Source organism: Artemia franciscana, chromosome 2 (genome assembly GCF_032884065.1).
Source record: "Artemia franciscana chromosome 2, ASM3288406v1, whole genome shotgun sequence".
NCBI lineage: Eukaryota > Metazoa > Arthropoda > Branchiopoda > Anostraca > Artemiidae > Artemia > Artemia franciscana.
This window is the reverse complement of record NC_088864.1, coordinates 62,225,762-62,253,607: the sequence shown is the minus strand read 5'-3', so window position 1 is coordinate 62,253,607 and position 27,846 is coordinate 62,225,762. Positions and strand designations below refer to the sequence as shown.

General features: G+C 35.4%; 1 protein-coding gene across 2 annotated transcripts in view; it reads right to left on the bottom strand.

The window, feature by feature from the left end:
• Positions 1–1,503: 1,503 nt before the first annotated feature.
• The window catches only part of LOC136043904 (uncharacterized), a 77,046-nt gene continuing 50,703 nt past the window's right edge, over positions 1,504–27,846 (bottom strand). For both annotated transcript variants that reach the window (XM_065728940.1, XM_065728939.1), the window contains exon 3: positions 1,504–8,808. In XM_065728940.1, the coding sequence (XP_065585012.1) occupies positions 7,266–8,808 (1,543 nt within the window). In that variant the 3' untranslated portion in view covers positions 1,504–7,265. The remainder of the gene's footprint in view (positions 8,809–27,846) is intronic.

The window sequence follows — 27,846 nt, the reverse complement described above, 5'->3', positions numbered from 1 at the left end:
TTCAATACCTCGCTCTGTACGCAAAAGTGTTTTTATTACTTCCATAAAAGCTATTTATCCTAATCAAACCGTTTGCGATTCAGGGGTCATTCTTAAAGAATTTGAGAAAAATTTATAAATCTTAGCATACAGAGCAAAGTATTGACGAGGAGAAGAACCCCTTCATATACGTAATAATTTCTGTTCGTTTTAAGTTCTAATGTTGCTCCTTAACTTCACTTGGATTTTTTTTTATTTAACGTAATACAAGAACCGAATTAGATTCTTATATGACAGGTCAATAGTTCTTACCAAGTAGTTCTTAAAAAGTGTGAGATTGAAGACAGAATTATCAAAAACACAAACATTAAGTGTTATTAGAATTTTGTTTAAACTTCAGGTTCATTTCAGTATCTAGCAGCCAAATAAGATGGGGGCTCTCACAATCCAAGACACTTTATAGTATTGTGGCCCAAGACTCCAAAGAAGGTAAATGGGCAGGCAAATTTAACAAGCGGAATGTTTTTTTTTGTTTCAAGAAAATTCAAGCCCAAAATTAGCGAACTCTGAAGCATCGTAGCCCAAAATCCCGTTTTTTAATAACTTGTCCCACGAAACTGAAAATTGGATAGCCCAATGGTGGAAAATAGCCTAACCTAACCTAATAGCACAGCCTGGAGACAGTCTATAATCTTTTCAAGAAAACCACAAAACAATCTCGCTCTGTCAAGGTCTCTGAGCTTTGATTTAAATTGAAAATTTAAGGGGGGGGGGGGGTTGGCAATATTATCTGTCTAGAAAAGCTATTTAAAGCTTGACTCTGTGGAGTTTTAAAAAATAAAAATAACAAACTATCCTTGGGTTGTTAAATACATAAGAAAATAGTTTACAACTAGCACGTTTTGTTAGATATTGGGAGGGTTCCCAATGCCTTTATTATGTGCTGCGAAGCCTCGCTATCTCTCAATACTAAAACTTCGATTTTATGCCTGTTAGAAATACCTTCAAAAAGCCAGGGTGTCCTGTGACCTTACAAAAGGAATGTAGTATAAGAGCCTACTACCTTATACTACTAATACCGTCAGGAAATAGTATTAAAAGTAATACTTTCACAGAAAGTATTCAAAAAATACTACTTTGATGAAAAATACTAAAAGTAATACTTTTGTAGGACCCGTGATAACTCTCCCCAAATGGCCAGTTTGGTCTCATAACGCAGACTATATGATACACTACCAAGCCCAACTGGAAATAGATCAATTCATATTCATTTCGTTTGATATTTCATTTCATTTCGTAAAATACAAATTCATTTCGTTTAAGAGCACCTCATCTTTCCTTGGAAACCGTCTTTTATCTTAAAGTAAATCACTATCTAATAGCTGATATTCATCTAAAAATAATTCATAGATTCTTAAATTGATCCAGGGATCATATTTTTCGACTTTTATTTATCTAGTTGATAATGTAAAATGTAACCCATTCCTCATTTTTCGTTTACTAGTTTAAATTTACCTGGAAACATTGTCTGGATTTTAATTGAATGCTTTAATCTCATTAAACCAAGAAAATGATACATTATTTATACCGTGCAAAACTTTACTAAAAATTCTTAATGAACCCAAGACATCTTTGTTGAAACCATAATCACTTTCAGCAAATTCAGAGGTATCTACATAACATGTCATACTAGGTTCTTCAGTAGATCTGCAAAATACAGATTCTAGTTACTCACGTCAAATTTATCAGTCTTTCCAAAACGAAGCTCTGAAATTAGATTACTACGAAATAGATGATATTCACCTAATTCCAAAAATGTATCTAATTTTGGATATGAGTCTTCTTTATAGATGGATAGATAGATATTTATTTCAACAAAAGCCTCTTTGGGCCATTGCAAAAAACAACAAATAACACAAAATAATAGCACATGATGCTAAGATACATAACAGGGTATATAATAATAACAATAAAAAAGCATGACAATTGTAAAATGAAGATAAACATAATAAGGCACATAATACCATAAAACTAACATAATGACACAAAATATCGCAGACATGATCAATATATATTAAATGCTTTATAGCTACATGGATCATGGCAACAACAACAACAAAATTAAATGTTTCAAGCACACTATACTTTTCTTATATAATTAGATGTCGGTCCAGATCAAGAATTAAATTAGTATTAATTTTTGTTTTAGATTATTGTGTATACGGTTAACGAGCGTTTTAAGTGCATTAAATTCTGTGTAATCCTCATTAGATAAGAAAAGATGGAGGCTGAAAGCAATAGTTAGTAAGTTATTTCTATCAAAATAATCCCAAAATAGTCCCTTTTTTTTAAAAAAAAGCCTAGATTAGACTGAGACTCTCTGAGTGATTATACAAAAAGCACAGATTCGTATTAAAAACTAGGTATGGATGAAATAGGACAACTCCAGCACCATCACAATAGACTTCAATCACAAATCACAGTCACATTTCCATCAACTTCCGGCACAATCACAAATAAATTCTATCAATTCAATTGAATATATTAAATGCTTAATGAACCCTGGCAAAATCAACAACAACAAAAATTAAATGTTTCAAGCACACAATACTCTTCTTATTCTTTTCTTATATAATTAGATGTCGCTCCAGACCAAAAATTAAACTCGTATTAAATTTTGTTTTAAATTTTTCTGAATACGGTTAACGAGCGTTTTAGTGCATTAAATTCTGTGTAATCCTAATTAGAAAAAAAAAACGGAGGCTGAAAACAATAGTTAGTAAGTTGTTTTAGGATTGCAGTTAGGTCGGATTAAATTTGAATTAAATTGCATATATCACCGGGAACACACTCTAAATAAGTTTTCTAATTACTGAAAGGAATTTGCAACAAAAATGATTGTTATAGTTGGATCAACTACAAAACCTTTAACCAAATAATAGCCTAAGATCACTTCTTCGTTAATCTCATTAATTAATGAATATAAACAGTTCTCATATAATGTTGGAGGCAGTAAGTAAGACAATTGAGTCTCTTTCGATTTGCTTTCTCTGTTAACTTTTTCGCTAACAGTATTATTAACTTTTCGTCATTTGGTGTTTTATTTGTACAAAAGTCAACAGAGAAAATTCTCTGTTAACAGAGGAACGACGAACTACTAGTTTTTTGTTGTCAAAAGTAAACTCTCTGTTGACAATTTCAAAGACGGGTTAAGTAGATTTTAAGATTTGAAGTAGAAGATTTAGAAGATTTGAACTAGATTTTACTTAAATTGCAAATTTCACCGGGAACACACTCTAAATAAGTTTTCTAATTACTGAAAGGAATTTGCAACAAAATGATTGTTATAGTTGGATCAACTACAAAACCTTTAACCAAATAATAGCCTAAGATCACTTCTTAGTTAATCTCATTATTTAATGAATATAAACAGTTATCATATAATGTTGGAGGCAGTAAGTAAGACAATTGAGTCTCTTTCAATTTACTTTCTCTGTTAACTTTTTCGCTAACAGTATTATTAACTTTTCGTCATTTGGTGTTTTATTTGTACAAAAGTCAACAGAGAAAATTCTCTGTTAACAGAGGAACGACGAACTACTAGTTTAATGTTGTCAAAAGTAAACTCTCTGTTGACAATTTCAAAGACGGGTTAAGTAGATTTTAAGATTTGAAGTAGAAGATTTAGAAGATTTGAACTAGATTTTACTTAAATTGCAAATTTCACCGGGAACACACTCTAAATAAGTTTTCTAATTACTGAAAGGAATTTGCAACAAAATGATTGTTATAGTTGGATCAACTACAAAACCTTTAACCAAATAATAGCCTAAGATCACTTCTTAGTTAATCTCATTATTTAATGAATATAAACAGTTATCATATAATGTTGGAGGCAGTAAGTAAGACAATTGAGTCTCTTTCAATTTACTTTCTCTGTTAACTTTTTCGCTAACAGTATTATTAACTTTTCGTCATTTGGTGTTTTATTTGTACAAAAGTCAACAGAGAAAATTCTCTGTTAACAGAGGAACGACGAACTACTAGTTTTTTGTTGTCAAAAGTAAACTCTCTGTTGACAATTTCAAAGACGGGTTAAGTAGATTTTAAGATTTGAAGTAGAAGATTTAGAAGATTTGAACTAGATTTTACTTAAATTGCAAATTTCACCGGGAACACACTCTAAATAAGTTTTCTAATTACTGAAAGGAATTTGCAACAAAATGATTGTTATAGTTGGATCAACTACAAAACCTTTAACCAAATAATAGCCTAAGATCACTTCTTAGTTAATCTCATTATTTAATGAATATAAACAGTTATCATATAATGTTGGAGGCAGTAAGTAAGACAATTGAGTCTCTTTCAATTTACTTTCTCTGTTAACTTTTTCGCTAACAGTATTATTAACTTTTCGTCATTTGGTGTTTTATTTGTACAAAAGTCAACAGAGAAAATTCTCTGTTAACAGAGGAACGACGAACTACTAGTTTTTCGTTGTCAAAAGTAAACTCTCTGTTGACAATTTCAAAGACGGGTTAAGTAGATTTTAAGATTTGAAGTAGAAGATTTAGAAGATTTGAACTAGATTTTACTTAAATTGCAAATTTCACCGGGAACACACTCTAAATAAGTTTTCTAATTACTGAAAGGAATTTGCAACAAAATGATTGTTATAGTTGGATCAACTACAAAACCTTTAACCAAATAATAGCCTAAGATCACTTCTTAGTTAATCTCATTATTTAATGAATATAAACAGTTATCATATAATGTTGGAGGCAGTAGGTAAGACAATTGAGTCTCTTTCGATTTGCTTTCTCTGTTAACATTTTCGCTAACAGTATTATTAACTTTTCGTCATTTGGTGTTTTATTTGTACAAAAGTCAACAGAGAAAATTCTCTGTTAACAGAGGAACGACGAACTACTAGTTTTTTGTTGTCAAAAGTAAACTCTCTGTTGACAATTTCAAAGACGGGTTAAGTAGATTTTAAGATTTGAAGTAGAAGATTTAGAAGATTTGAAGTAGATTTTACTTAAATTGCAAATTTCACCGGGAACACACTCTAAATAAGTTTTCTAATTACTTAAAGAACACAAAATTATGATGATTAAATTATATATGATTTATGATAAATGATTACTAAAAAACTACAAAATGATTGTTATAGTTGGATAAACCACGAACCTTAATTAAATATTAGCCTAAGAGTACTTCTTAACTATTGTCATTAATTAGTGAATACAAACAGTTATCATATAATGTTAATGGCAGTAAGTAAGACAATTAATCGTCGTTGGAATTGCTTTCTATGTCAACATTTTCACTAACACTATTATTAACTTTTCGTCATTTGGTGTTTTATTTGAAAAAAAGTCAACAGAGAAAATTCTCTGTTAACAGAGGAACGAAGAACTACTAGTTTTTCGTTATCAAAAGTAAACTCTCTGTCGACAATGTAGACGACGGGTTTAATCGAACCCTCAAAATATTGTCTGTCGACATTTCTGTTGACAGGGGATGGAAATCGAACGAGGATTTGGTAGTTTTGGCTGGTTTTATTTTTCCTGTAGAAGGAATCTTTTTTGCAAGATACTTGGCTGTAGACAGACAGCGCAGACGACAGTTTGCGCTTCTATCTGAGGCTGCATAGGTCGGTAAAGGTGCAAATTGGTTCACCTCGATTTTCATCAATCTAAGCAATTCATCAATCCACTAATAATCAATTCACAATTCAGCAAGCTCCCGCAAGCACACAGCCATGCAGGAATAAATTCCTAAGCAATGTGAAATAGCGTTCCATGCGTTAAAGAGGGCTCTTGTCGTTTTATTTTTGTAGGGTTTTCATCTTTCAGTCAAATAAGCACAGAATAATCCCTTCTTTTTTAAAAAAAATCCAAGATTCCCACCCCACACCCACTGCAAAATTCAGCTCACTCATAACGGCTAAAACAAGACAACGGTGGTTGGAAACAAGCCAATCTGGCAGCACTGTTTTTGGATGAAAATCAAGTGAGACTCTCAGAGTGATTATACAAAAAGCACAGATTTGTATTAAAAACTAGGTATGGGTGAACATAGGACAAATCCAGCACCATCACAACAGAAAACAATTTAATTCTTACTGTAAGGCTTGGTTCTATTGGGAGTTGCTTTACATTCTTCATTGTAAAGGTCCCTAATCCTAAGGATTACCCTAAATCCTTAAATATAATACAAGGACCAAAATAGAGAGTTAAAAGACAGGTTAGTAGCTCTTCCCAAATACTTTAAAAGTGTGACATTGAATACAGATTTATAGAAAACACGACAAATAATTGTTATTAAAATTTTGTTTAAAGTTCAGGTTAATTTCGGTATCTAGAAGCCAGGCTCGCAAATAAGAATTTATCACAGAATCTCTCACAGTCCAAGATACTTGACAATACTGTTGCCCAAGACTCCAAAGAAGGTAAATGGCCAGGCAAATTTAACAAGCAGCATGTTCTTTTTGTGTTTCAAGAAAATTTAAGCCCAAAAGTAGCAAAATCTGAAGCCCAAAAACCAGCTACAAGGTTTTTTAGTAACTTGTCCCGCTATACTGAATAGCCCAATTGGTGGAAAATGACCCAAACTGTTAACACAGGCCGGATCATCTGCAATCATAGAAACCACAGAACAATCTCGCTGGGGAATGGCAACACCATCTGTCTGGAAAACCTATTTAAAGCTTGAATCTGTGGATTTTTCCAAAATAAATAGAACAGACTGTACTAGGATTGCTAAATACATAAGAAAGGGGTTTACAAGTAGCGAGCTTTGTTAGATATGGGTAGGCATTTCCTATATCCCTATAAGGTGCTCTAAAGCCCCGCTGTCTCTCAATACTAAAAATACCAAAAATAAAAGTATCACTTTCATAGAAAGTATTCAAAAAGTACTAGCTCGATGAAAAATTATTAAAAGTAATACTTTTGTTGGACCTGTGGCGACTCTGTCCGAATAGCCAGTCTGGTTCCTGAACATGGGCTAGATGATAAACCATTAAGCCTAACTGGAAATAGATCTATTAAATACAAATTCAAATCGTTCAAGAGGAACTAAATTTCCTTGGAAACCTTCTTTTATGTTGGAGTAAATTACAGTCTAATAGATGGTATTCATCTAAATATAATTCACAGATCCTTGAATTGGTCCAGGGATCATATTTTTCGACTTTTATTTATCTAGTTGATGATGTAAAATGTAACCCATTCATCATTCACTGTTACTATTTTAAATTTACCTGGAAATACGGTCTGATTTTAATTTAAGGCTTTAATTTTATTAAACCAAGGAAATGATACGTTTTCAAAACCGTGTAAAACTTTACCAAAATATTTTAATGGGCCCAAAACATCTTTGTGGAAACTATAATCGCTTTCAGCCAATTCAAAGGCATCTATATAATATGCTACACTAGGTCCTTCTACAAGTAGGTCATCAAAATACAGATTCAGATCACTCAAGTCGAATTTATCAGTCTTTTCCAAACAGAGATCTGATAGCAGATTACTACCAAATAGATGATATTCATCTAATTCTGGAAATGTGTCTAATTTTGAATATGAGTCTTTATATATATCATCCAATTTTGCAACTTTTATGGATCTGGTCCATAAGCTATTGCAATCAAGCAACGAAAATGCTTGATTGTTCGCATGACAATCACAATCTTGGGTGATAATGGGGATAATAGGGAATAATTTCGTTTCTGTAATAAAAATTAGAGTTTTAACCAAAAATGAAAATGGATGATTATTAATTGTTTCAAACCGAGTGTCTTGTTCCAGAATCTGAGCTATCTCCTCTACAGTTTTAGTTTTCAGTTGTTCCATCCAGTCACTTAAATATTTTTCTATTTTACGGTTATCAAGTTCAATTTTTGCTTGCTTGTTCGATTTCTGATGGGTGACAATAATTTTCTTGTAGTGGCTGAAATTTGTAACGATTATGTTTAAAAATAATATTATTTGTCCAAACACAAGCATTTGGATGATTAAACGTAAATAATCAGAGTCTAAATCACTATCACAACAAAGATCTTTAAACAAAATATTAAAACATGGCAGTGCCGCACTTCTGCTTTGTTTGTTTCTTTCATTTCTGCCAATTGCTCTGGGAAACTTTGCTCTTTCATCTTTTTGAAGCTTCAATAGATAGTAGCTAGAATAAAAACAATAAAACTGTCCCGCCGTATTCACGCAATTATTTTTCCAGACAGCTCTGTTATTGTCAAAGTTGTACCATGAACCATTGTAGTAACATTGTTGTACCTTACTTAAGTACAATGGTTCAATGTTTTCAATTTGTTGTTTACTGTTTCTATTTGCATAATTTGGACGAATTTTTGGTGAAGCATCCTTAAAGCGTTCTATGATTTGGTTGAACCATAAATCCTCACAAATATCTTCCATATAGACTATGGTGACACTCGTGACCGCCCTACTTATTGCTTCTATAAGATCATGGGTCTTCCTCATTTGCCAATGATCAAAATTATTGAAAATTCTATGAAACGAATGTGCTTCTTGTCGCCATTTGCCCATTCTTACACGTTTACGTTCACTGAGGTATAAATCTATTTTTTCATTCAATGCTACACGTTTCTCCTTTGGTAAAGCATAGAGCTCTGGAATAAAGCATAAAATAACATGATTGACTTCCATCCCTCTTAGTGAAAAATTCATTTCTCCGGGAAATTCACAACTTATATAATGGGCATCTTCAATCTCTAGATCATCACCAGATCCTAAAGCACTCAAAAGATCGTTGCATACCTCGCTTCGATTGGGAGCAATTCCAGTCCTAGAAAAGAAAATGAGTTCGTGAAAATATAAACCTTTCTTTTGAAAAACATTAAAATTTTCTATGAAGCATTCAAAATATTTTTATAGATTAGTATTATAGCCCCCTCCCCCTCCAGTGAATCTGAAAACTTTTATAAAGGCTTAGAAACAGATTCTATACATGTGGATGCAATCTAAATGGATTATTATTTCGAAAAAAGACTTTATTTCGAAAATAAGTTTAAAAATAATTTTTTGAACGCGTATATTATTTAAAAATTTTATTTCTAAATGTTTTGTATATTTTAACGTAAAAAAAGGATAATCATCATTATGGCCAAGATTACTGAAAAGAACCAATAAAATTCAGATTGACAGAACATATTTAGATGTTCATTCCTGAAAGGTTAAGAAATTTTAGATTTATTAGCATTATAAAAAATAAAATGCTTAAAATGTATTTTTTTCATAGTTACCATAGAGATCACTAGCCCTGATCCCGTTAATAGTAGTTTTTGTTGATTTTAAGTTTGACTTGATTGTTTAATGTAACTTCTGTTCATTTAGTACTTAATTATTGGAAGTAATTATATTCCTTTTACCCTTGAACTACTATTTGACATTTTTTTCAGCTCTTAAGAGGTTTTACTCTTTAATTTTACATAAATAATTTTTTCATGGAGTACTTTTGGAATATTAGCAAAGGATTTTGTGTTTTTTTAAGTCTCGGTAAACGTAAAGAGCAGTTATTCTTTGCGGTAGTCGTTGCTGCTATTGTTGCTGTTGTAGTAGCAGCACCAGAAGTAGTAGTAGTAGCACCAGTTGAAGTAGTAGTTGTACTACCAGAAGTATTAGATCTAGTAGCAGTTATCGCAGAATAGTAGTAGTAGTGATAGTAGAAGTACTAGTAGAAGTAGTAGTAGCAGCCGTACTAGTGGTAGCCGAAGGGTTAGTAGCCATTGATTACGCAACATTCAAATACATGTTTTAGAAATGTGTATTTGAGTGCTTTCTAGGTATTTCAATTGCATATTTAAATACACTTGGAGTTTTTTGAAATGCGCATTCATCAACTTTTTCCCAGTATTTAACATACAAAATACTGTACTGCACAGCGTCCATTACCACACAACTATAATCTAACAAATTGCATTTGAGGAGTAGATGATATGTCTTTCTGGGCACCATCGGAAGTGATTTCATATAATCTTCTTGTTGGAATAACGAACAGACTCGAGTCATAATAGACTACAATGGTAAAAATCAGTACAATGGCAGAAACGTATTAAAGATAAGATAGTTCAGCGTCCAATTTACTCTTGAACTTGAAGGTTAGTTAGGTTAGCATAAGAACTTTTGCCAGAGGTTCCATAAAAAATTATTAGACATCAGAAATGGCTTTGGTCAGAACTTAAAAAAACCCTAAAAGAAACAAATTTTGATAACAAAATGAAACATTACAAGGGTTTTTAGGATTAAAATTTTTTCTAATTTGTGAAAATTTAAATTTGTTAAGGCCGATTAAGATCCATTTTTTTTCTTGTCGAGTTTAAAGATAATCATCAGAAACTACCAACCTCAAAAAATGTGATTGACTTTTGAAAAAAAGAGAATTTTTTTTTGAAAAATGAAGAAACAACCTAAAGAAATCAAATGATCTAAATGAAAACCTCAACGTCAGATTCAGCATATCAGAGAGACTGAGTGTATACGTTTCAAGCTGCCGATAAAAAAACATGGAATTTTACATTTTTGCCACAAGGAAGATCACATATGCGTGTTTTTATTTGTTTGTTTCTTTTGTTTTCTCCAGTGGTAATCGTATCAAATACTTGAAAATCAAGAAAGAATTCATTCGAACGGATATTGAAAATTCTAGTGCTGTTTGTCAGTGATTAAAAAGATTTTGGAACAAGAAAAAGACATGTTTGCCCTTTTTGAGTACCAAACTATAATTTTCCCCAAAGAGGACTAAATTTGCCAAGTCTAGGAGGAAATAACCTAAGGAAATCGAATGATCTTAATGAAAACCTCACTGTCAGATTCAGCATATCTAAGAGACTTAGTGTAGACTTTTCAAGCTGACATCTACAAAAGCATGGAATTTTAAATTTTCACCACAAGAAATTTCACAGATGCGTGTTTATTTGTTTGCCTGTTTTATTTTCTCCATCTATTGACAATTCTGACATGAGAAACTGATTTATCAGAAACTGATTTAAACAGTTCGTGGTAACAAACTGTTGTAAGGAGCGACCCAGCTTAACAGTAACCGAAACGCTACAAAATGGAACTTTGATACCAATAGTTTCAATATATAACTTTCATCAAGATTAGTCTTACCCATCAAAAGTTACGAGCCTGAGAAAATTTGCCTCATTTTAGAAAATAGGGGGAAACACCCCTAAAAGTCATACAATCTTAACGACAATCACACCATCAGATTCAGCGTATCAATTAACCTAATTGTAGAAGTTTCAAGCTCCTATCTTCAAAAATGTGGAATTTCGCAATTTTTGCCAGAAGACAGATTACAGATGCGTTTTTTGTTTGTTTTTGTTTTTTTCCCAGGGGTGATCGTATCGACTGAATGGTCCTAGAATGTCACGAGAGGGCTCATTCTAACGAAAATTAAAAAAGTTCTAGTGCCCTTTTTAAGTGACCAAAAAATTGGAGAGCACCTAGGCCCCCTCCCACGCTCATTTGTTCCCAAAAGTCACCGGATCAAAATTCTGAGATAGCCATTTTATTCACCATATTTGAAAGCCTAATAGATATGTCTTTGGGGACCACTTACTTCCCCGCAGTCCCCGTGGGAGGGGCTGCAAGTTACAAACTTTGACCTGTATTTAGATATAGTAATGGTTACTGGGAAGTTTACAGACGTTTTCAGGGGGATTTTTTTGGTGTAGGGGGAAGAATTGAGTGGGGAGGGGGTTATATGGGGGGATATTTCCATAGAGGAACTTCTGATGGGGGAAGAGAATTTCAATGAAGGGGGCGCAGGATTTTCTAGCTTTTTTTGAAAAAAAAGAAAAAATAAATATGACAAGTTTTTTCTACTGAACGTAAGGAGCAGCATTAAAACTTAAAACGAACAAAAATTATCATGCATATGAGGGGTTTACTTCCTCGCAATACCTCACTCTTAGTATTTTTAGTAATTTCAACTATTTATTCTACGGCCTTTGTGATTGAGAGGTCATTCTTAAGGAATTGGGACAAAATTTAAGCTTTACTATAAAGAGCGAGGGTTGAACCCCTTCATATACGCAATAAAAACATACGAATATAGAAGTTACTTACAAAAGTTAATTCTTAAGTTACGTATATTTTTTACCAATGAAAACGTTCGTACGAAATTATAAGTTCTAGTTGCCTTTTTAAGTAATCAAAAAGTTAGAGGGCAAATAGGCCTTTTCCCTCGCTCTTTTTTTCTCAAAATCTTCCGATTAGTTGCAACTAATTAATATGCAAATTTTGTTTTAATTATCTATGTGCGAAGAGCCAAGATCAAAACATGCATTAATTCAAAAACGTCCAGAAATTAAATAAAAAAACAATTTTTTTTAAATGAAAGTAAGGAGCAACATTAAAACTTAAAACGAACATAAATTACTCCGTATATGAAAGGGGCTTTTTCTTCTCAACGCCCCGCTCTTTACGCTAAAGTTTCTTACTGTTTTAAAAAGTAGAGTTAAGAGTCAAACTTTAGCGTAAAGAGCGAGGCACTGAGGAGGAAAAGCCCCTTTCATGTACAGAGTAATTTCTGTTCGTTTTTATGTTGGTTTCTGTTCGTTTCTTTATAATATTTTTGCGAGGTCATTCTGATTATGTTATTACATTAAAGTGTTTCTTATATTTATTTTTAGGCCTCATTTAACTAAAATGATTTATAAGTTCGTTTTAGCTGTTACAAAGGAAGCGAGATGTGTCGTTTTGTAGATTGGGAGTTAGATACCCAAAGAGTACATTTTAATAGCCAAATTTTCTAAGCCTCACAAAGGTTTCAGATAAATATAGAATGAGTCTGAATTGTTTTCCTGTTCATCTTTATTCACATGGATATTTTTGATATACGCCTTTTCTAAATTCCCAGGGAATTATCCGCGATGGAATTGACAATGGGAGCAATTTTGTGTTTGGGTAGAGGGAAGGGGGTTGAATTCTGCGAGTAAATTTTCCATGGAGGGGGAAGGAGATTTGCCGAAATGAGTTGAAAAACGATCGAAATTAAACAAAAGCAAACCTAAAATCAATGTAACTGAAATTAAAGAGTAACATCGAAAATCGAAGCGAACAGAAATTATTCCGTATTATACAAGGGGGATACACTCTCCTCTATCCCTTACTCCCTGCGCTGAAGTTTTTAGTGCTTCAAAAAAAGCTTCTTATTACAATTTAATGGCCCTTGTGGTTCAGCAGTTGTTCTTAAAGAACTGGGAAACAGTCAAACTTTAGCGCAAAGTGAGGGGATAAGGAGGAAGCAGCTCCATCCCGTCATACAGAAACAACATTTTTCGTTTTTAATTTTGTTGTTGCTCCTTGCTTTTAGCTGAACATTGTTTTAAAAAGTAGAATTGTAGAATTTTCTTAAAAAGTAGAATTTTAATTGTTTTAAAAAGTAGAATTGTGGTAAAGAGTCAAACTTTAGCGTAAAGAGCGAGGGATTGCGGAAGGGACAACCCATTTCATATACAGATTAATTTCTGTTTGTTTTAAGTTTTAATGTCGCTCCTTACTTTCAGTTAAAAAAAAGTATTTTTTTTTTATTTAATTTCTGAACGTTTTTGAATTAATGCATGTTTGATTTTGGCTCTCCGCACATAAATTATTAAAATGAAGTTTGTATATTAATTCTTTTTTTGGCTAAATGGCTTTCTCTTAGTTTTGATCAGACGATTTTGAGAAATAAGGGGTGGGGAAGGAGGCCTAGTTGCGCTCCAATTTTTCGGTTACTTGAAAAGGCAACTAGAACTTTTAATTTTTAACGAACGTTTTTATTAGTAAAAATTATACGTAACTTAAGAATTAACTTACGTAACAAACTTTTATATTCTTATATTTTTATTATGTATATGAGGGGGTTTGTCCCCTCGTTAATACCTCGCTCTTTACACTAAATCTTAAATTTTGTCCCAATTCTTTAAGAATAACCCCTGAATCGGAAAGGCCGTAGAATAAATAGTTTAAATTATTAAAAATACTTTAGCATAAAGAGCGAGGTATTTATTTTCTCCTAAATACCTCGCTCTTTATGCTGAAGTATTTTTAGAACCCCTCATATGTGTAGTAATCTCTGTTCGTTTTAAGTTTTAATACTATTCCTTACTTTCAATTAAAAAAAAACTTTTTCATGTTTATTTTTTCATTTTTTTTATAGTAATGCCAGAAAATCCCGCGCCCTTTTCATTGAATTTCTCTTCCTCCATGACATATTCCTCCAAGGAAAGATCCTCCCACATAGCCCCCTCCCCTCAACCCCACCTCCAAACCAAAAAATCCCCCTGAAAACGTCTGGACGCTTCCCAATAACCACTACTGTATGTAAAGACTGGTCAAAGTTTGGAACTTGCAGCCTCTCCCACGGGGACTGCGGGGAAGTAAGTGGTCCCCAAAGACATATCTATTAGGCTTTCGACTATGGTGAATAAAATGGCTATCTCAGAATTTTGATCCGGTGACTTTTGGGAACAAATGAGCGTGGGAGGGGGCCTAGGTGCTCTCCATTTTTTTGGTCACTTAAAAAGGGCACTAGAACTTTTCATTTTCGTTAGAATGAGCCGTCTTGCGACATTCTAGGACCACTTGGTCGATACGATGAACTTTGGGGGTAAAAACAAACAAACAAATAAACACGCACCCGTGATTTGTCTTTTGGTAAAAAATACGAAATTCAACATTTTTGTGGATAGGAGCTTGAAATTTCGTAATAGGGTTCTCTGATACGCCGAATGCGAATGTGTGATTTTCGTTAAGATTCGATGACCTTTAGGGGGTGTTTCCCCCTATTTTCCGAAATAAGGCAAATTTTCTCAGGCTCGTAACTTTTGATGACAAAGACTAAATTTGATGAAACTTATATGTTTAAAGAGTTTTGTTTACTATTGAGCCGGGTCGCTCCTTACTACAGTTCGTTACCACGAACTGTTTGATATATAGTAAGTATGAGGCTTGTTTTCATGTAATTTTAGTTATTTTATGTTCAAGTTTTGAGTTCTGTTAAGGGTCGAACCTCTTCTGATGATCACTATTCTTAGTGAGGATTCGTAAAAGTTTGTTGATTTTTTTAATACTGCAGTTTCGTCTCTGGAAAATTAATGACCTATTTTGTGGACTTGCTACTAATAATGCTGGTAATTATGCGATGGCTAACACCCGCGAAATATTCAGTCATCGACTATAGATTTTTCTATATATCTATCTTCTAAAAGTAAGTTGTAAGTTTGTCCGCATATGTGTGTTTGTTTGTCCGCATATGACGTCTGAAAAATAAAGAAGAAAAAGAAAACTAAAAAACTAAAAAAAATAAGAAAAAGTAAAAAACTAAAAAAAACTAAAAAAGCTAAAAACTAAAAAGATAACAGAACTAAAAAACAAAAAAAAAACTAAAAAAAAGAAAAGCCTAAAAAGAAAAACTGAAAAAATGAAAAAAAAATTAAAAAAGGTAAAAAGAAAAAAAGCTAAAAAAAACTAAAAAAGCTACAAAACAAAAAAAAAATGAAAAAAAAAATAAAAAATAAAAGTGTGTGGTGTAGTTGGTGTGGCGCGAAGCGCCACACCAACAGCTAGTATACATATATAGAAAAATTGAGTTGGGACATATGGAGTTGGTTTAGGCCTAATAATAATATATATATATATATATATATATATATATATATATATATATATATATATATATAATATATATATATATATATATATATATCTATACTAGCTGTTGGGGGGCGCTTCGCGCCACCCCAACACCTAGTTGGTGGGGCGCTTCGCGCCCCCCCCCAAGCCCCCCCGCGCGCGTAAGTCGTTACGCGCCATATTAGTTACGCGCCATTGTAGTTGTGTCCACAAAAAGTTGACACACAACTCGTTTTTATATAGATAGATAGATAGATAGATACAATACAAATTAACTGCGTAAAACTTGCGAATATACAACATTCTTCGCTGTCCAATTGTCGCTGCATATAATAGATTGTTAGGTTTACCGACCCTCGAACATGCAACGTACAATTGTCCATGGGAAAAACAATCAGTATTAAGATCTATACCACATTTTTCTAATGATTGACCTTGAGCTTTGTTAATGGTGATTGCAAATGCTAATCGAATTGGGAATTGCAATCTTTTAAATTGAAAAGGCAGATCCGTTGGAATCATGGGAATGCGAGGAATAAGAACAGCCTTACCCTCAAAAGGCCCTGTCAAGATTGTGGTCTCTATTAGGTTTTCCATTGTATTTTTAAACGGCAAGTCGCGTGCCATTGCAAAGCTTTGGTGGGTTGATATTTCTTAAAAGTATTATTGGTACGCCTATTTTTAGTTGTAGCACGTGTGGTGGAAACCCTGAAAGATCTATGGAATTTAAAAATTCAGATGGATAATTAACCGCTTCATTTGGTTCCAAAACTGTGTCGACTGACTTGTAAAGGACTGCCTGGTCTCGAATCTTGGTCAAAACAATATTGTTGATTTCGTGGACGTCTATATTTTTGGGTGCGAGAATCGTCTTTCACTTAGCCATTTATTATTTTTATAATTTTTTAGAATATTCGGAAATACTTTTTCAATCAATTCATTTTTGGACGTCACTAAATTACAGAAATCAGCAGGTAGTTGTATACGTCCTGAAATTGAGTCTACTGGGAGCTTTCCGTTTCCAATTGCCAGCAATTGATCTGAAAATGTTTGACCAGAGTCATCGTTTTGCAATCGGACACGCATATTTGTAGTTAATTTTAATATTTTTACGTGTGCCCATAAATTAGAATTTTTCAGGCAAGCATTCATTTCGTCTGCAGGAGTTGATCTAGGTATTATAGGTAATGTTTGCCTGAAATCTCCCGCAAGCAATATTAATGTGCTGCCATAGGGTTTCGACTTCCCTCTCAAATCTTTCAAGCATTGATCCAGAGCCTCGAGCGATTTTTTGTGTGCCATTGTGCACTCATCCCAAATAATAAGTTTGCATTGCTGCAATACTTTACCCATCCCAGATGATTTGGAAATATTGCACGTGGGAGTTTCTGTAGAATGCAAATTCAGAGGCAATTTCAAAGCGGAATGAGCAGTTCTTCCACCAGGCAGCAATGTTGCGGCTATTCCGGACGACGCAATTGCCAACGCTATATCATTTTTTGATCGAATTGATGCCAGAATCAGTTTTATCACAAACGTTTTACCAGTACCTCCTGGCGCATCCAAAAAGAAAATGTCTCCAACGTTGTTATCGACACAATGCATTATCGTATCATAAATGTCTTTTTGTTCCGACGTTAACTTGGAAATGTTATTTTGTACATACGACAATAGATCACTCGTACTGTAACTTTGTTCACGATCCAATTCTACACATGTCGAAACAGCAGCGATACGGTTAGGTGAAGGCATTCCCAAATCCTGAAGAGGTTTGTTTGCCATACGTACGCACAAATCTTCTATAATAACTAAAGTGTAGTTAAAATTTCTGATGTAAAATCAAAAGTCATATCTGACGTCTCTAACTGTTTTCGATGGAGTATATCTTCGGACATTTTTGACTTATATTTTTCCCATAACTCTGTAGGAGCTGATGGAGAGCAAGTTGTTAAAATGATGCCAAACAATGCACGAATTTGACTCGGGGTTGACGTTTCGCACGCGTCATTGATGCAGTTATCCCAGTGTTTGTCATTCTCCAATAAATTCAGAGCTTGGCATGCACTACGGTAAGTGTCATGTATAGTACCGTTTACAGTTCTCAAATACTCAAAGGATGTCGGACCGGGTACATTCACCAAAAGCAGGCGTAGAAAGAAGCATTCATGTTGATTGGGGTGAACGGTGTAGAGTCTTCCTATCGTGGTATCTTTGAAGATGGTAGGTTGGCCGTCGACTGACTTACCCTGTTTTCGACGTTCAAATACTTTATTTTTAGTATTCCACGTGTAATACGAAGGCACTTCAGTATACAGCAGTTTTTTTGCAAAAGAATCATTTTTGCAAAGCGAAAAAAAGCTGTTAATTTTGTATCCGGTGGATTCAGGGCTCTTTGTTGCACGTTGGTTTCCGAGAAATAAACACGTTGACCATTCTGTAAATGTACCGCTAAGGAACACAGCTGGACTACGTTCATGTATCGGAAATGAAAGAATTCGCCAAACAGCTTCATTACTGCTTATGTATCTTCCAGCCTGATATTGTACGATTTCGTCGAAATCTTTGATTTCGGGCTGCAAGCCAAAAACTGCCATGTCACTGCCTTTGTTGACGTATTTACATATGTATTTGATTGCCTTTACGGAGTTACAGTATTCAACGTTTATGTGTGCATTAAATGTTTTTGATAATAATGGGGAATATGGAACAACCCACTGGTTATCTACTTCGATGGTGGTTAATCTTCCAACGTTTGTGGTATTACCGTCATTTATAACTGCATCTCCCAAATGAATGTATTGTTCAGAGCGGAGCTTGGTCTGATTCAGGCGGATATATAGCAAACGTTCTGATTCAATTTTAGCATACATATCAACGACAAATTGGTGAAACAATTCACGGCATTTTAAATATAATTTTCTTTATCCTGCCGAATCATTAGTCTATAGGAATAATAATGCATTGCACTGCATTTCTTATTCATTTCTTTGTTAGTGGCTGGATTCATCAGTTTAATATTAAAGTGATAGCCGTCGGCTCCATCCCAAAAAATGATAGGATATTGTAGGGCATCGTAGCATCGATGAGTTTCAGCAATTCTTAACAACTGAGCGTTTCGCTTATGAAGAATAATATCTCGAGGTAAAAACTGATCACCGACCATAACGATTGCCACTTCGTCGATAGTTGGAGCATTGTATCTACGCACATGTTGGCCAGGAGGCGTTTTGTCAGCGGAAATAACAATTTTATGCGTATCAGTAGGCATCAAATCGATGGCTGTTTTGAACAGACGCACTAAATTATTATTTTCGTGGAAAAGATGTTGCAATTGGGAAACGATTGTCCTTTCAACGTTGGGAGAAATTTTGCAACGTGCATTCAATTCAGAATTTCTATCACTGATGAAGACATAAAACGCTTAGATTCTGACGTAGTTCCAGTAAGGAAAGTCTTCAATGGCTCTGGTGGTGCAGCCAATAGAGGAAGTTTAACTTTTCCTGAGGTACAACACGTTCCCATTGTTTCACCATTGAATTTCAAGGCCTTGCAATAGGGACAAATTTTAGACATTATCCCGATTTGAACACATCAACTCAAGCTATAATCATCGACTGGACTGTACCTGAATGCCAGGCGATAACTTTCAGGTTGCTCTGATTCCTCGGCACGCTTTCTTTTCTTACTTTCTCTATCAGCAGCAAGCCTGATTTCTTGCTGTTCTTGTAATTCCTCGGCACGCTTTCTTTTCTTACTTTCTCTATCAGCAGCAAGCCTGATTTCTTGCTGTTTTTGTGATTCCTCGGCACGCCTTCTTTTTTCACTTTCTCTTTTAGCAGCAAGTCTGCTTTCGCGTTTCTCTGGTAGTTCCTCGGCACGCTTCTGTTCTTTCTTTCTCTATCAGCCTCAAGCCTGTTTCCTTGCTGTTCTTTTGATTCCTCGGCACGCTTTCTTTTCTGACTTTCTGTATCAGCAGCAAGTTTTTTGGCATAGACTCTTTGAGCATCTTCATCGGCTTTTGCCATTGTAAGTTCATCAGTTATTTTAAACTTAAACATTAATAGATTTCTACGTGAACATATATGTCTTAAATATCTTTAATGACGTCACCGTCATAGCAAAATGACGACAACTAACTTCATGACGTCAGTCGACACAGACATGACGTCACCTGACAGACACACAGACAGACAACTATTTTTATATATCTACTAGCTGTTGGGGTGGCGCTTCCGCCACCCCAACACCTAGTTGGTGGGGCGCTTCGCGCCCCCCAAGCCCCCCTTCGCGTGTAAGTTGTTACGCGCCATATTAGTTACGCGCCATTGTAGTTGTGTCCCTGTGTCCCACCTGTGAATATAGATAGATTTATATATGTGTTTCAAACTACGTAAAAATTGCGAATATACAACATTTTTGGCTTTCCCACTACTGGGAGCTTTCCGTTTCCAATTGCCAGCAATTGATCTGAAAATGTTTGACCAGAGTCATCGTTTTGCAATCGGACACGCATATTTTTAGTTAATTTTAATATTTTTACGTGTGCCCATAAATTAGAATTTTTCAGGCAAGCATTCATTTCGTCTGCAGGAGTTAAACTACGTAAAAATTGCGAATATACAACATTCTTGGCTTTCCCATTGTCTGTGCATATACAAAGCCATATGTACTAATAATGACGTCATATGCAAACGCTCTTTCTACAAACAAAACAAACATGCATACACACAACTCGTTTTTATATAGATAGATAGATAGATAGATACAATACAAATTAACTGCGTAAAACTTGCGAATATACAACATTCTTCGCTGTCCAATTGTCGCTGCATATAAATAGATTGTTAGGTTTACCGACCCTCGAACATGCAACGTACATTTGTCCATGGGAAAAAACAATCAGTATTAAGATCTATACCACATTTTTCTAATGATTGACCTTGAGCTTTGTTAATGGTGATTGCAAATGCTAATCGAATTGGGAATTGCAATCTTTTAAATTGAAAAGGCAGATCTGTTGGAATCATGGGAATGCGAGGAATAAGAACAGCCTCACCCTCAAAAGGCCCTGTCAAGATTGTGGCCTCTATTAGGTTTTCCGTTGTTTTTTTTACGGCAAGTCGCGTGCCATTGCAAAGCGTTGGTGGGTTGATATTTCTTAAAAGTATTATTGGTACGCCTATTTTTAGTTGTAGCACGTGTGGTGGAAACCCTGAAAGATCTATGGAATATAAAAATTCAGATGGATAATTAACCGCTTCATTTGGTTCCAAAACTGTGTCGACAGACTTGTAAAGGACTGCCTGGTCTCGAATCTTGGTCAAAACAATATTGTTGATTTCGTGGACGTCTATATTTTTGGGTGCGAGAATCGCTCTTTCACTTAGCCATTTATTATTTTTATAATTTTTTAGAATATTCGGAAATACTTTTTCAATCAATTCATTTTTGGACGTCACTAAATTACAGAAATCAGCAGGTAGTTGTATACGTCCTGAAATTGAGTCTACTGGGAGCTTTCTGTTTCCAATTGCCAGCAATTGATCTGAAATGTTTGACCAGAGTCATCGTTTTGCAATCGGGCACGCATATTTGTAGTTAATTTTAATATTTTTACGTGTGCCCATAAATTAGAATTTTTCAGGCAAGCAGCAGCTTCCTCGGGTGCTGCTATTGTAGGTTCTTCAGTCATTTTACAATTAGAAATTTCTCTTTCAACGGTCTTCTTACAATTAAAAATTTGTCTTTGAACGATATTCTTAAATACCTGTGTCCTGGTCGTCATTTATATTCCCTGCGTCCCGGTCGTCATTTGTGTCCTGGTATCCCAGTCTGTAATTTCTCTTTGAGTGTCCCGGTCGTTATTTATATTCCCTCTGTCCCGGTCGTCATTTGTGTCCCGGTCTGTAATTTCTCTTTGAGTGTTTTTTCTTTTTAGTATTCTTTAGTTTTTTACATTTTTTCTTTTTTCAGTTTTCTTTTTCTTCTTTATTTTTCAGCTTCACTATGAAATACATATCGCCGAACCTTTGTTTTTTTAACTAAAATCTGGTAGGAATTAATGACCTTATCCAAGTCAAAATCCCAAACCCAATCATCATCGCTATCATTTTCAGTTTTGATATGTTTTGACTCTCACTGTCCAGGTGGATCTTCATGTAACTGCGCGGTTTTGCGTTCTTTAGCCTCAAGCCTGTTTCCTTGCTGTTCTTTTGATTCCTCGGCACGCTTTCTTTTCTGACTTTCTCTATCAGCAGCAAGTTTTTTGGCATAGACTCTTTGAGCATCTTCATCGGCTTTTGCCATTGTAAGTTCATCAGTCATTTTAAACTTAAACATTAATAGATTTCTACGTGAACATATATGTCTTAAATATCTTTAATGACGTCACCGTCATAGCAAAAATGACGACAACTAACTTCATGACGTCAGTCGACACAGAAACATGGCGTCACCTGACAGACACACAGACAGACAACTTATTTTTATATATATAGATATTTTTACGTGTGCCCATAAATTAGAATTTTTCAGGCAAGCAGCAGCTTCCTCGGGTGTTGCCATTGTAGGTTCTTCAGTCATTTTACAATTAGAAATTTCTCTTTCAACGGTGTCTTTGAACGATATTCTTAAATACCTGTGTCCTGGTCGTCATTTATATTCCCTGTGTCCCGGTCGTCATTTGTGTCCCAGTATCCCAGTCTGTAATTTCTCTTTGAGTGTCCCGGTCGTTATTTATATTCCCTCTGTCTCGGTCGTCATTTGTGTCCCGGTCTGTAATTTCTCTTTGAGTGTTTTTTCTTTTTAGTATTTTTTAGTTTTTTACATTTTTTCTTTTTTCAGTTTTCTTTTTCTTCTTTATTTTTCAGCTTCACTATGAAATACATATCGCCGAACCTTTGTTTTTTTAACTAAAATCTGGTAGGCATTGATAACCTTATCCAAGTCAAAATCCCAATCCCAATCATCATCGCTATCATTTTCAGTTTTGATATGTTTTGACTCTCGCTGTCCAGGTGGATCTTCATCTAACTGCGCGGTTTTGCGTTCTTTAGCCTCAAGCCTGTTTCCTTGCTGTTCTTTTGATTCCTCGGCACGCTTTCTTTTCTGACTTTCTCTATCAGCAGCAAGTTTTTTGGCATAGACTCTTTGAGCATCTTCATCGGCTTTTGCCATTTTAAGTTCATCAGTCATTTTAAACTTAAACATTAATAGATTTCTACGTGAACATATATGTCTTAAATATCTTTAATGACGTCACCGTCATAGCAAAACTGACGACAACTAACTTCATGACGTCAGTCGACACAGAAACATGACGTCACCTGACAGACACACAGACAGACAACTTATTTTTATATATATAGATAGATATATATAAAAATACTAGCTGTTGGGGTGGCGCTTCGCGCCACCCCAACACCTAGTTGGTGGGGGCGCTTCGCCCCCCCAAGCCCCCCCGCGCGCGTAAGTCGTTACGCGCCATATTAGTTACGCGCCATTTTAGTTGTGTCCCTATGTCCCACCATTGTAGGTTCTTAAGTCATTTTACAATTAGAAATTTCTCTTTCAACGGTCTTCTTACAATTAAAAATTTGTCTTTGAACGATATTCTTAAATACCTGTGTCCTGGTCGTCATTTATATTGCCTGTGTCCCGGTCGTCATTTGTGTCCCGGTATCCCAATCTGTAATTTCTCTTTGAGTGTCCCGGTCGTTATTTATATTCCCTCTGTCCCAGTCGTCATTTGTGTCCCGGTCTGTAATTTCTCTTTGAGTGTTTTTTCTTTTTAGTATTTTTTAATTTTTTACATTTTTTTTTTCAGTTTTTTTTTTCTTCTTTATTTTTAACTTCACTATGAAATACATATCGCCGAACCTTTGTTTTTTTAACTAAAATCTGGTAGGCATTGATGACCTTATTCAAGTCAAGATCCCAAACCCAATCATCATCGCTATCATTTTCAGTTTTGATATGTTTTGACTCTCGCTGTCCAGGTGGATCTTCATCTAACTGCGCGGTTTTGCGTTATTTAGCCTCAAGCCTGTTTCCTTGCTGTTCTTTTGATTCCTCGGCACGCTTTCTTTTCTGACTTTCTCTATCAGCAGCAAGTTTTTTGGCATAGACTCTTTGAGCATCTTCATCGGCTTTTGCCATTGTAAGTTCATCAGTCATTTTAAACTTAAACATTAATAGATTTCTACGTGAACATATATGTCTTAAATATCTTTAATGACGTCACCGTCATAGCAAAAATGACGACAACTAACTTGATGACGTCAGTCGACACAGAAACATGACGTCACCTGATCCAGAGACAGACACACAGACAGACAACTTATTTTTATATATATAGAAGTTGTCTGTCTGTGTGTCATCACACAGCAATTGCGTCGTCCCGAATAGCCGCAACATTGCTGCCTGGTGGAAGAACTGCTCGTTCCGCTTTGAAATTGCCTCTGAATTTGCATTCTATAGAAACTCCCACGTGCAATATTTCCAAATCATCTGGGATGGGTAAAGTATTGCAGCAATGCAAACTTATTATTTGGGATGAGTGCACAAAGGCACACAAAAAATCGCTCGAGGCTCTGGATCAATGCTTGAAAGATTTGAGAGGGAAGTCGAAACCCTTTGGCAGCACATTAATATTGCTTGCGGGAGATTTCAGGCAAACATTACCGATAATACCTAGATCAACTCCTGCAGACGAAATGAATGCTTGCCTGAAAAATTCTAATTTATGGGCACACGTAAAAATATTAAAATTAACTACAAATATGCGTGTTCGATTGCAAAACGATGACTCTGGTCAAACATTTTCAGATCAATTGCTGGCAATTGGAAACAGAAAGCTCCCAGTAGACTCAATTTCAGGACGTATACAACTACCTGCTGATTTCTGTAATTTAATGACGTCCAAAAATGAATTGATTGAAAAAGTATTTCCAAATATTCTAAAAAATTATAAAAATAATAAATGGCTAAGTGAAAGAGCGATTCTTGCACCCAAAAATATAGACGTCCACGAAATCAACAATATTGTTTTGACCAAGATTCGGGACCAGGCAGTCCTTTACAAGTCAGTCGACACAGTTTTGGAACCAAATGAAGCGGTTAATTATCCATCTGAATTTTTAAATTCCATAGATCTTTCAGGAATTCCACCACACGTGCTACAACTAAAAATAGGCGTACCAATAATACTTTTAAGAAATATCAACCCACCAAAGCTTTGCAATGGCACGCGACTTGACGTAAAAAAACAATGGAAAACCTAATAGAGGCCACAATCTTGACAGGACGCCGGGGGGCACACGGAGATATATAAATGACGATGGGGACACAGGAATGTTTGATTGTTTTTCTCATGGACTATTATATGTTGCATGTTCAAGAGTCGGGAAACCTGACAATCAATTTATGTATACAGACAACGGGACAGCGAAGAATGTTGTATATTCGCAAGTTTTACGTAGTTAAAAACATAAATAAATATATATAAATCTATATTCACAGGTGGGACACAGGGACACAACTACAATGGCTTGTAACTAATATGGCGCGTAGCAACTTACGCGCGCGGGTGGGGCTTGGGGGGCGCAAAGCGCCCCCACCAACTAGGTGTTGGGGTGGCGCGAAGCGCCACCCCAACTAAAAAACTAAAACTAAAAAAGTAAAAACTACAAAAAAACTAAAAAGAAAAAAAAACTAAAAACTAATAAAAAAACTAAAAACACTAAAAACCGAAAAGAAAAAAAAAACTAAAACAAGAGCTAAGAGCTCATACGGCACTTGTGACGAGGCGAGAAGAGCTAAGAGCCAAGAGATCATACGGTATGAGCTCTAACAAAATTCTATGAATCAATAGATTGATTTAAAAAGGAAAATGAGAGGCTTAATGCCGGTCAGGATTTAAAATAAGAGCTCTGAGTCACGATGTCTTTCTAAATATCAAAATTCATTAAGATCCGATCACCCACTCGTAAGTTATAAATACCTAATTTTTCAAATTTTTCCTCTCCCTTAGCCCCCCAGATGGTCGAATCTGGGAAAACGACATTATCAAGTCAAATTGTGCAGCTCCCTGACACGCCTATCAATTTTCATCGTCCTAGCACGTCCAGAAGCACCAAACTCGCCAAATCACTGAACCCCTCCCCCTAACTCCCCCAAAGAGAGCGAATCCAGTACGATTCTGTCAATCACGCATCAAAGATATTTGTTTATTCTATCCACCAAGCTTCACCCCATTCCTACACTCCAAGTGTTTTTCCAAGATTTCCCCCTCCAACTCCCCACAATGTCAAACGATCTGGTCGAGATTTGAAATAAGAGCTCTGAGACATGAGTTCTTTCTAAAAATCAAATTTCATTAAGATCCGATCATCTATTCGTAAGATAAAAATACCCCAATTTTCACGTTTTCCAAGAATTCCAGTTTTCCCCTTCAACTCCCCCCAACGTCATAGGATCTGTTCGGAATTTAAAAAGAGAACTTTAGAGCATAAGATCCTTCTAAATATCAAATTTCATTAAGATCTGGCCATTCTTTCGTAAGTTACAAATACCTCAATTTTCCAAATTACCCCCCCCTCCAATTCCACCAAAGAGAGCAGATCCAGTCCGGTAATGTCAGTCACGTATCTTAGACAAGTTTTTATTCTTCCCATCCAGTTTCATCCTGATCTCACCGCTTTAAGTATTTTCTAAGATTTCCGCCCCCCCTAACTGCCCCCCCCCCAATTACGCTTGATCCGGTTGAGATTTAAAATAAGAGATCTGAGTTACGAGGTCCTTCTAAATATGAAGTTTCATGAAGATCTGATCACTCCTTCGTAAGTTAAAAATACGTCATTTTTCTTATTTTTCAGAATTCACCTCCCCCCCCCCCCGAATAGATCGGATCCGTTCCAATTATGTAAATCACGTATATAAGACTTCTGCTTATTTTTCCCACCAAGTTTCATTCCGATCCCTCCAATCTAAGCGTTTCCCATGATTTTAGGCTCCCCCACCCCAAACTTCCCCCAACGTCACCAAATCCAGTTAGGATTTAAAATAAGAGCTTTAAGACACGATATCCTTCTAAATATCAAATTTCATTGAGATCCGATAACCCGTTCGTAAGTTAAAAATACCTCATTTTTTCTAATTTTTCAGAATTAACCCTTCCCCCAACTACCCCAAGGAGAGCAGATCCGTTCCAGTTATGTAAATCATGTATCTAGCACTTGTGTTTATTTTTCCCACCAGTTTTATCCCGATCCCTCCACTCTAAGTGTTTTCCAAGTTTTAGGTTTCCCCATCCCAACCCCCCCCCCCCCCCAATGTCACCAGATCTGGTCAGGTTTAAAATAAGAGCTCTGAGCCACGATATCCTACTAAATATCAAATTTCATTGAGATCCGATCACCTGTTCGTAAGTTAAAAATACCTCATTTTTTCTAATTTTTCAGAAATATCCCACCCCCCCCCCCCAACTACCCCAAAGAGAGCGAATCCGTTCCGTTTATGTCAATCATGTATCTAGCACTTGTGTTTATTTTCCCCAAAAAGTTTCATCCCGATCCCTCCACTCTTAGTGTTTCCCAAGTTTTCGGTTTCCCCCTCCCAACTCCCCCCCCCCAATGTCACCAGATCCGGTCGGGATTTAAAATAAGAGCTCTAAGACACGATATCCTTCTAAACATCAAATTTCATTGAGATCCAATCACCCGTTCGTAAGTTAAAAATACCTCACTTTTTCTAATTTTTCAGAATTACCCCCCCTCCCCCCAACTACCCCAAAGAGATTGGATCCGTTCCGATTATGTCAATCATGTATCTGGGACTTGTGTTTATTTTTCCCATCAAGTTTCGTCCCGATCCCTCCGCTCTAAGTGTTTTCCAAGATTTTAGGTTTCCCCCCCTCCAACTCCCCTCAATGTCAGCAGATCTGGTTGGGATTTAAAATAAGAGCTCTGCGCCACAATATCATTCCAAACATCAAATTTCATTAAGATCCATCACCCATTCATAAGTTAAAAATACTTCATTTTTTCTATTTTTTGCGAATTAACCGGCCCCCCACTCCCCCCTGATGGTCAAATTCGGAAAATGACTATTTATAATTTAAGCTGGTCCCGTCCCTGATACGCCTGCCAAATTTCATCGTCCTAGCTTACCTGGAAAAGCCTAAAGTAGCAAAACCGGGACC